The sequence below is a fragment of the Vigna unguiculata genome, chromosome 9 (genome assembly GCF_037176805.1).
Source record: "Vigna unguiculata cultivar grain cowpea cultivar isolate G323 ecotype 2 chromosome 9, ASM3717680v1, whole genome shotgun sequence".
NCBI lineage: Eukaryota > Viridiplantae > Streptophyta > Magnoliopsida > Fabales > Fabaceae > Vigna > Vigna unguiculata.
In genome coordinates, this window is record NC_140800.1 from 20,304,127 (window position 1) to 20,315,772 (window position 11,646).

Consider the following 11,646-nt stretch of genomic DNA (forward strand, 5'->3'; position numbering starts at 1 on the left):
AATTAGCCTTGCACACACCATAGTTGGCTCTTTTGTCTCTCATTTTTGTAACCCTATTTGACCTAGTTTCTAGAAGCTAGGGTTAGGTTTTTGTAGAGACATCCTTAGGTATCTTTTATTTGCTTACAGGCCCCTAAACTCTTTTATATAAGGGGTGCTCCTAGACATCTAAAAGGGTTGAACATTTTGAAATAAAAACACTCTTGTGTCTCAACCATTTGTGAGAGTTTCCTTGCTTGGGAGTGAATACTTTTAAGCCTTATCTTGCATAGCAAGTGGTGGCACACATCCACTCATCTTCATGGTTGCCATGGCTTCTAGCCTAGCCTTGTAGTGGCATGTTTCTCACATTTTTACCATTTCTTTCCTATCCATTTTATGTTTTCTTCTTCCTTTAATTGTTCTTGGTTTTCTATGTTTATGTTCCTTCCATTTCCTTTTTGTTTTGAATCAATCCATCATCTTCTTCTCTTGAGCTTTGTGAAAGGAACCTTCACATCTAGATAGCATGCTATCTTAATGTCCTGTAGCGATTTCACTTAGTTTTCTTAATCAACTCACACCATATTCAATAATATTAAAAAGGAATAAGATAATCCTTCATCATTTGGTATCTAGAGCCTAAGTTATCTTGAATATGGTGTTTTTTATGTGCTAACCTTGTCTTGTTGTAGCTATCTTTGTATGGTTCAAATCCACTTCCATGACACACAAAAACAGTGCTGGCAGAAAACATGATGGTTTTAAAACATTAAACTACACCAGCTCAACGGCCCAAAAATTACCTGAATCTAGTTTACAGAAAAAAAAAGGAACCAACGCATTTGGTGTCAAAAGAAAGCTCTTTGAGTCTAGTTTCTAGAAAAAAAAAAGAACCAACGCATTTGGAGTTCTGTGGAGAAAGTTATGATCAAATTAGTGAGCAAAGGTCAGATCTGCCAAGAATACGTGAATCAGCGTTTTCAGGTTTTGTTGTGGCAGTTTGGCTACGGTTTTTGCACCTCTTTAAGCTCCTAAATGTGGTTGGATAACATGTCTTTGGATGCTTAGTCTTTGAGCCTCAAATCCATGAGTTTAAATGCATGATAGCTACATGTTTGTGTCTTGTGTATCTTATGTTGAGTCTTTAAATGTGCCTAACTTTTGCTTGAGTCATATGTCATATGTTAACTTGAAGTTTTCTTATTCTTGTTTTTCCAAGTATTTGAATATTGCTTTCACTTTATGTCTTTCTTGATGTAAGCTCCATGAAATTGATTTTGACCTAAAACTTGAGGAAGTAAGTGTCCAAGCCACCTAAAATTCTTTCTCACCTTTTATGAAACTAGTTGTGAAAGAAGAAAATTTTGCACCAATTTTTGCCTAAAAACCGAGAGCAACCTTGCTCCTTGGTGAACTAAAAGTGTGTTTTTCACTAGGTGTTATGCTACTAGTTTTCATACTTGAGAATTGGGTGACATTGGCTAATTAGTTCCATCCTTTAACTTGGTTATGATCTTTCTTGGTGTATGCATGATTTAAGACTTGAAGATGCTTACCAAGTACTTTCCATAAAGTCTTTAAAATTTGCTTTTCTTGTTTTAAGTCTTGTTAAAAGTTTTGTCTCAAACTTTTCTTCTTTAGAGTTTAGCTTTCCTTGTTTTTGTGCTTTTCTTGCTTGTTACTAGGTGTTCTTTGTTTTGTCTTAGTAGTTTTCTTTTCTTGAAACTCTTGGGGTGTTGTGGCCGAATCACTTGTCTTGCATTTGAAAGGTTTTGAACAAGTTTTTAAAAGTGTTTGCTTCACTCCTTTGGTGGATTTTGAGTGCTAACCTTGCGTTGTTACTTTGGGATAGTGATCTAAACACTTGGGTTACATTTTGGGGTGGATTTGGTCTCGGTTTTCATGTTGTCTAACCTCTAATCCATTTATTTTGTCTCCGATTTGAGTGCTTTTGTTGTAGGAATCATGGCAAGTTCATCAAATGCACTTACACCAAACAAAAACAATACATTGATGAGATTGCTTTGGGATTTGGAGTTGTCCAGGAAGGAGGCCTTTGAACAATTGAGAAAGGACAAGGAGCAAAGTGACCTAAGAATCCAAGAGAACATTCAAAGGCTTGAAGCTAGGGAGCAAGAAAGAGAGGCTAGGAAAATAGGGCATTCTAGGCACAACCCATCACAAGAGAAGCAAACTCGAAAGATTCCTAAGTTCAAAGGAGAAAATGACCCAAACATCTACATTGAGTGGGAACAAAAAGTGAACCAAATTTTTACCATTCATGTAGTTAGTGATCAAAAGCAAATAGATTTGGTAGTCTTAGAGTTTGAGGATTATGCCATGACTTGGTGGCATCAATTATGTATGGACAATATTAACCAAGAGTCACTCGCGACTTCTTGGAGGGACCTTAAAAATTTGATGTGCGCTAGATTTGTTCCTTCCTACTATAGGAGGGAGACTCTTTTGAAGCTCCAAATGCTTCAACAAGGGTCCATGTGTGTGGATGAATATTACAAGTTAATGGAGTCCATGCTTCTAAAAGTAGGACTCCAATTTGAAAGTGAAGAGGAAAAGGTAGCTACATTTGTGAGTGGGTTAAGGAGGGACATACAAGATTTGGTAGAGTTATATGAGTACTCCTCTCTTGACAAAGTTTTACATTTGGCTATCAAAGTTGAAACTCAATTGGAAAAGAAAAAAGAGGCCAAGAGGAGTGGTTCATACAATGACTACTATTCTAGTACTTGGAAAGATAAAGAAAGAAAACATGATAAGTCACCACTCAAGAGTACCCAAGACCCACCTCCTCGGACTAATTCATCTAGGCCTTATAATGAAACTCCTAATTTTTCTCAAGGTACAAGGACAAGTTCTACAAAATGTTTTAAGTGTTTGGGATATGGGCACATAGCTTCAAATTGTCCTACCAAAAGAACCAAGGCCTTAAACCTTAAAGGAGAAGTAGAGAGTGAACATTCTTCTCCCCGATCCCCTAAAAGTACTTCTTCCCACACTTCTTCTTCAAGTGAAAGGATTAAACCCCTTGAAGGTGGATTGTTAATGATAAGGCACCAATTAAGACAAGTTTCCAAGGAACTTGACCCTTCTCAAAGACAAAACATTTTTCATTCAAGGTGCCATGTCAATGACAAACTATGTCCCATCCTCATAGATAATGGAATTTGTGTAAATGTGGCTAGCATAAGGGTTGTTGACAAGCTTGGCTTGAAAACTATCCCTCATGCCAAGCCCTACAAGCTATCATGGCTTAAGGAAGAAGACATTAAAGTAACTCAACAAGTCCTCATTAACTTTTCAATTGGAAATTTTAAAGATGAGGTGTTGTGTGATGTTGTGCCTATGGAAGCAACTCATATTTTGCTAGGTAGGCCATGGCAATTTGATAGAAAAGTCTTTTATGATGGTCATGCTAACACCTATGCTTTCTCCTTCCAAGGCAAGAAGTTCACACTCCTACCTCTCTCACCCAATCAAGCAAATGAGGACCAAAATAAAGTGAAAGATAAGAGAAAAGATGAAAAAGAAAAAGAGCAAGTTACCTCAAAGTGTTACTTGCCTCCAAAAAAAGATTTCCAAAGCAAGATGGACATCACCATTCTTCCTTCTCTTCCTCAAATTCTCTCCGAGGGGAGGATGATGAAGGATTGACCCCAACAAAGGATGAAGGCACATGCTTAAAAAGACTAAGCATGTTTAGAAAGGAAGTTCACTAATCCTTCATCCCTTTCATTTGTATTTGTTATTTTTGATTCCCAAAGTTGACTTAGTTGAATCAACTTTAGTTGACTTGTTGACCTTTGACTAGATTTGACTTGTTGACTATAGTTGACTTGACTTAAGCCAACATGCTAATCTATGTTTATTTGCTTTGTAGGTTAAATAGGAGTAAGAAATAAATGTGAGGTGGCGCATGGTGATTGGGGAGCATAAATGATGTGGAAGAGAGAGTAAAGCAAAGGCATAAAGCATAAAGTAAAAGGCATGAAGCAAGTGTACCTATGTACGTTTGGTCTCCTTTGTTTTTAGCACTCTTTGGCCACTTTTTGGAGACATATGAGACACATTCTTTGTCTCCTTTTGTGCTATTACGAAATTAGCCTTGCACACACCATAGTTGGCTCTTTTGTGTCTCATTTTTGTAACCTTATTGATCTAGTTTCTAGAAGCTAGGGTTAGGTTTTTGTAGAGACATCCTTAGGTATCTTCTATTTGCTTAGAGGCCCCTAAACTCTTCTATATAACGGGTGCTCCTAGACATGTAAAAAGGTTGAACATTTTGAAGTAAAAACACTCTTGTGTCTCAACCATTAGTGAGAGTTTCCTCCCTTGGGAGTGAATACTTTTAAGCCTTATCTTGCATAGCAAGTGGCGGCACACATCCACTCATCTTCAAGGTTGCCATGGCTTCTAGCCTAGCCTTGTAGTGGCATGCTTCTCACATTTTTACCATTTATTTCCTATCCATTTTATGTTTTCTTCTTCCTTTAATTGTTCTTGGTTTTATGTGTTTATGTGCCTTCCATTTCCTTTCTGTTTTGAATCAATCCATCATCTTCTTCTCTTGAGCTTTGTGAAAGGAACCTTCATCATCTTCTTCTCTTGACCTCACACTACACGTTAAGAAGCTATTACAAACAGCCAAAGAATGGAATTGGAATAATGCATTTTCCCATTCCAAGACAAAAATGAACAGAACTGAAAACAAATATTACACAAAATTATGTGATAACAAAAAGAAATCTGCAAATGGAATTGGACCAGTTTGCTCTCTATTTGCTCTCGGTCCAACCCCCCGAAAGAACGTCCCTCAAATGTTTGCACTCCTTGAAGTCCCAGCTCACTCCTGTTTCCTCTCGGTAGCCACTCACTTTGTTTTTCCTCACAATTCCTCTTTCACTTCAGCTCTACCTTCAAGATAAGGAAATCACCTACAAAGTTGCCAAATCAGTGAGTTGCAAGCAAAATGAACCAAGAGCACTCACATTCTTCCATATAAGAATAACAAAGCAGAAAAGCAAGAAAAGGTCAAATGGAAGAATTGGTCAACATCAAGTGAAAGATTGAATGACAAACTCAATGGAATAAGCAAAGCAAGACAAGCAAGAAACAAGCTATGAAAGAAAGGAGACACACAAAAGAGAACCTAAAGAATAGGTCTAGAACAAGATGAACAAAACTAAAATCAATCAAAGACTCAAAACAAGTTGAATCAAGAGCATGTGCACATGAAATTGAACGAGCAGTAGGCACTTTGTGAACTGTGCAAGACAACTTGTATTTTGTTGAAACAAATAATGTTCTCAAATTCAATAGACTAAATCATTATCTTTCAGATGCTTTTTTTTTATCATAATCTTTTTCTTTTCACTGATTTCTTTCTCTTTTTCTTTTCAGCTCTCAAAAAACATGTAGAACAATGCACAACAGTATCAATATTCTACCACCAAATTAATGAACAAATGCACATGACAAACTGCAAGGATCCAACTCAAAAAACAATTTGAAAGACACACACAAGGATAAATATAAAAAGACTCGACCAGTGCAAAACAAAGATCAATATGCAGCAGATTTGAATCAATCATCAACATAGAGCACAAAAAGTTGCAGCAGTTTAAGTCACTTGACAATCTCAAAATTTGAACATGAGTGATCAAAGAAACTAGCAGAAAATCAAAGCAATAGCACTAGAATTGTGTATGCAGTCAATGAAGCAGGGCCACAACAAAAGCACTCAAGATACCACGACTGCAGTCAAATAGACCAGAAGGAAATAGCTAACTGAAACAAGTTGAATGAAAGTAATCTGACAAAACAAAAATTGCTAAACGAAAGCCAGGCCAGAAACTCTACTGCACTCAACAACAAAGGTCAAATATGATGTTCCAAACAGAATGTGCAATATTCATTGCTGCACAACAGGGTATAACCAAGGTAGGACACAACAGCAATATGCAACTCAATCAGCACAGACAATCACAAAAAAATCTGCCAGTTATGAATCTGTTGGAAATCAGTGTAAGCATTGAAAATCAACCTTGGATAGGTGGAGAAATATTAGAAACACTGATTCAACAATACAGAACACCACAATATATTGTATCATGGTAACTGATATTGCAAAAACGGTAGTGAAAACAATAACAGGATCTTGGCCAACGCATTCAAATTAAGAAACTAGAGTGCTTCCAACACATAAACAGCACTGTGGAATGAAATAGATGCAGTCTTTAAACTATGGAGCATAAAACTGCTATACAAAATTTGTTTCAATCATAAGACCGCACACCAATACTGGAATGAAAACATGGTACTAGCTTTAAAATCAAGCATTGATTCAAACAACTTACCAAAACACATCAGATGCACAATGACCAGCAAAACTGAAGCAGTTTTCACATAGCATAAAAAATCATATTGGAGCATAGAATCAACTGATGCAAACAAAGAATCAAAGACTCAGCAAAGATTCAGCCTATGTGTGGACCAAAACCAGCTAGGCTTCCAGTTAAACAATCTGAACATAGTCAGATGTATCATCAAAACAATGGAAACATCACAGTTTGGTCAGCACAATCATTGGCGAGCCATTGTAATCTCAGAAACATTAACAGATTCAAACAGAACAAGAAAACCAGAAGTAGTTTACGCAGAAGTGAACAAGAACAGTATCAATTAGTATTGCAGACAATTTGCTAATGATCTCATAGCAAATTCAAAACAAAACAAAACACATGAACCTACTTATGCGAATGAAACAATGACTAAAAGAGATGCAACACTGAACACACACAAAATAAGGACAACATCTATAGAGTTGAGGACATATAAAACGAATTAACAAAAACTAAGACAATATGATTAGCACAACCATTATTATAACAATATTTTATTCTATAATATTTTCTTAATTATGAATAAGAATACAAATATTTTCAAGTAATAAACATTGAAAAATTAAATTAAATGATACATCCAATTTGGTATTTTTTATTTTATTTTATGAATAAGTTTTATATATTATGATTAGCACAACCATTATTATAATAATATTTTATTCTAAAATATTTTCTTAATTATCAATAAAATTAAAAATTATTTCAAGTAATAAAAAATAAAAATTTAAATGAAATGATACACCACTTTGTTCTTCTTTTTTAACAATTGAAAATAATGTGTTATAATCTAACTTACCAAAATTGAAGTACAATTAGGTTAAAAAATTATTGACGTAGCTTAACAATGAACAAATCAAATATAGCATTTTAAAAACTAATATATACGCTTAACCACCTCTACAATAATTTATTTTAAATAATTGGTCAGTCATAAGTAATTGAATCATTCTACATTAAAACATTTAAAATTAATTCTCACTTATATAATATATCAAAGTATATGTTTTAGAATAATTAGGACTTTTGCGATTGTTGGGTTAAGTGTGGTTGAAGTTTATGTGCATTGTTTTGTGTTGTTATTGTTCTGTTTAGTGCTACCATTGTAGTGTTTGTGCTTCAGTGAGTGTGTATTGTTGTTAGAGTCGTATTAATGGTGTTTGTAGTTAAAATTTTTTGTAGATTTTTAGCAAAATTTCAAATGGCCATAACTTATGCTCTGGTTATCGAAACAGGACAAATTTTATATCAATTTGGGGTAGTATTAAAAAATATTATTTTAGTCCAACACAAGATTTCAATTAGAAAATTTAAATTTTATCAAATTAAATAAAAAAATAACTTTTTGATTAGATTTTTATTTAATATTATTGTTTATCTTCTAGAATAAAATAATTTAGTAATATTTTATTTACCTTTATTTTTATAACACGAGATTTCAATTAAAAAACTTCTAAATTTTATAAAATTAAATATAAAAAGATATTTTTCTTTAGTTTTCAATTTAAAATATTTTGAAAATATTTCTGTATCTTTATTTTTTTCTCATTTTTTTAATTTAATTCAATTAGTATAATACTTTTATGTTATTTTTTTATTTTTTTATTTTTTGGAAACTTCGTTTCATTAATCTTTTTCTTATCTTCTTCCTGTAGTAAAAGACTTCAACTAAAAAAAATTAAAATTTCATTAAATTAAATAAAAGGGTAACCTTTTATTTTTTTTAGTCAAAAATATTTATCTATTTATAAATATTTCTCGATTTTTCAATACAAATATACTACAAGTTTTTTAATTAATTATATATTTTATTCTTTAGAAAACCATATTTTACTAATTTCTTATTAAATTTATTTTTTTTATATCACAATATTGGAATTAAAAAACTTTAAAATTTTATCAAATTAAATAAAAAAAATTCTTTGGTTTTTGATTTAAAATGTTTTGAAAATATTCATGCATTTTTTTAATTTATTTTGACGTATTTTTACTATAATTTTATTATAAGATTTTTATTTAATTCTATCAAATTAAATAAATAATAATAATCTTTTCTATTTTTAATTTAAAATGCTTTTTTAAATATGTATTTATGGTTGAATATTTCTCCATGTTTCGATATATTTATATTTTTTATTTTTTAGACAATGATAATTTTACTAATATTTCATTATCTTTTTTTATTATATTATTTTTCAATTATGAAACTAAAAAAATGTATCAAAACAATTAAAAAAGATACTTTTTCTTTATTTTGAATTTAAAATACTTTGAAAAGCTTCTATATTTTTTAATTTTTTCTCATTTTTTAATATAATTCTATTATAAGATTTTTAAATTTTCTATTCTTTTAATATTTCTCCCCTAAGATTTTTAGAAAACTTGTTGTTATTAATATTTTTTCTTATCTTCTTTCTATATCACAAGATTTCAATTAAAACAATTTAAAATTTTATCCAATAAAATAAAAAAGTAACTTTTTTTTAGTTTAAAATATTTTTAAAATATTTATCTATTTTTAAGTATTTCTCATTTTTTTAAATATAATTATACTGTAAGATGTTTAGTTAATTCTATTTTTTAAATTTTAGAAAATGATACTTTAGTAATATTTTATTAACTTTTTTTTTTCTATAGCACAAGATTTCAATTAAAAATCATTTAAAACTTATTAAATTATGTTTTTAGGATAAAATATTTTCTTTTTTTTTCAAGATATAACAAGTTATTCTTTTATAGATGTAAAAAGATAAAAGATATAACTAGAAGATAAAATTCAATCAATGTAATGCAATAATGTTACTCTATAAATTAAGGTAACATTGGAGCATTGATACATTGAAGTTTTTTTTTTCTCTTCTTAATTTTACTTGAGTTGAAGTTTTCAATTCTCGGTCATTCAAAATGCTGGGAGCTTTCATCTCAAGTGGCCTTTCAGAATCAAAGAACTATCCAGGAAAACTTACTATTCGGGTGTTCGTAGCATGCTTCGTAGTTGCATTTGGAGGATTAATATTTGGCTACGACCTTGGCATATTTGGTATACATTTTCATATATATATATATATATATATATATATATATATATATATATATATATATATATATATATATATATTGGAACATGTTTTTCTTACATCTTATCATTATAGTTTTGGTTACAAAAGAGATAAATATGTGTAGGTGGTGTGACTTCAATGGATCCGTTTCTGAAGAAATTCTTTCCTAAAGTGTATGCAAAGGAGAACAATATAAAACCCTCTGATAACCAATACTACAAATTCGATAGCCAAACATTAACGTTGTTTACATCATCTTTGTATTTGGCTGCACTTGTTGCCTCGGTTTTAGCATCCACTGTTACTCGACTCACCCGAAGGCAAGCTATCATGTTTTGAGGCGGTCTTCTCTTTCTTGCTGGTGCTCTATTGAATATCTTCGCTCAACATGTTTAGATGCTCATTGTTGGTCGCATTCTACTTGGCTTCGGAATTAGATGCGCCAATTAGGTTATAAACATACATATTTATTATATTCTCTTTGAAAAGAAACACATTCCTTATATTTCGTATTATGGTACATAAAATGCTAAAGAAATAAAGTTGTGTGGACAGTCTGTGCCAATCTATATGTCTGAGGTTGCTATCTACAAGTACCGAGGTGCACTTAATATGATGTTCCAATTGGTAATCACTATTTGTATCTTTGTTGCCAATGTTCTTAACTACATTTTTGCCAAAATGGAGAATGGGGAAGGATGGAAGTGTAGCTTGGGTTGTGCAATAGTTCATGCTGTCATGATCATGTTTGGTGCAATCATTCTTCCAAATTCACCGAGTTCCTTAATTGAACATGGTCTTGATGAGAAGGCCAAGAAGGAACTTCTCAAAATTCGAGGAACCACAAACATTGATCAAGAGTTTGAGGATCTTATGGCAGCGAGTGAATCCTCCAAAGTAGTGAAACACCCTTGGGTCTCTTGGTTGAAGAGACAATATAGACCTCAACTCGCGTTTGCCATAGCCATTCCCTTCTTCCAACAACTCACTAGCATGAACGTGATAATGTTTTATGCTCCTATTTTGTTTAAAATCATTGGTTTTGGAGCCACTGCTTCTCTCATGTCGGCCATGATCATCGACGCTTGCAACGCAATTGCCACTCTAGCCTCCATATTTATTGTTGACAAGTTCGGGAGATGTACCCTTTTCTTAAAAGGAGGGGCACAAATGCTTATCTATCAGGTAACATGTTTTTTTTCCGACATAATCTTTGTGAAAATCTTCAAACTCTTTTTATTGATATATTATAATTAATATTGTATTTTTATTTGGTTTGGTGCAGATTCTGATAGCTATGGCGATTGGATTCAAATTTGGATTTGGTGGAAACCCAAGAGTGTTGCCAAAGTGGTATGCTATCATGGTTGTGTGTGGCATATGTATCTATGTTGCAGGATTTGCATGGTCTTGGGGTCCTTTAGGGTGGTTGTTTCCGAGTGAAATTTTTCTGCTTGAGGTGCGATCAGCTACACAAAGTGTTAATGTTTTTTTTAACATGAACTTTACCTTTGTCATTGCAAAAATTTTCACCACAATGCTTTGTCACATGAAATTTGGACTCTTCGTTTTCTTTGCATGCTTTGTCTTTACGATGACCATATTCATCTTCAAACTTCTACCTGAGACTAAAGGGGTTCCCATTGAAGAAATGCACATTGTATGGCAGAGTCATCCCTATTGGAAAGAAGTTTGTTACTCCAAACGCTTCTCCAGAATCTGTGTTAGAGGATGAACAATATGTTATGGTTTTTTGTATTAAGACCATTGGTAGTAGATTTTTTATTTTTTTTATTTTTGGTTTGATATTCTCTATTTCTTCCATGTAAGTGCTACCAATAATAGTACATTAATATTATTTTCTATGTTTTACATTTTATGATTAAGTTTTATATATTATGATTAGCACAACCCTTATTATAACAATATTTTGTTTTATAATATTTTCTTAATTATCAATAAGAATACAAATATTTTGAAGTAATAAACATTGAAAAATTAAATTAAATGATACATCAAATTTGGTATTTTTTATTTTATTTTATGAATAAGTTTTATATATTATGATTAGCACAACCATTATTATAATAATATTTTATTCTATAATATTTTCTTAATTATCAATTAAATTAAAAATTATTTTCAAGTAATAAAAAATAAAAATTTAAATGAAATGATACACCACT

General features: G+C 31.8%; 1 protein-coding gene across 1 annotated transcript; it reads left to right on the forward strand.

Moving 5' to 3' along the window:
• Positions 1-9,305: 9,305 nt before the first annotated feature.
• LOC114163529 (sugar carrier protein C-like) lies at positions 9,306-11,195 on the forward strand. The gene is made up of 4 exons (XM_085666693.1): positions 9,306-9,441; positions 9,585-9,910; positions 10,016-10,645; positions 10,746-11,195. The coding sequence occupies exons 3-4, from the start codon at positions 10,031-10,033 to the stop codon at positions 11,193-11,195; spliced, it is 1,065 nt and encodes a 354-aa protein (XP_085522819.1). The 5' UTR covers positions 9,306-9,441; positions 9,585-9,910; positions 10,016-10,030.
• The last annotated feature ends 451 nt before the right edge of the window (positions 11,196-11,646 follow it).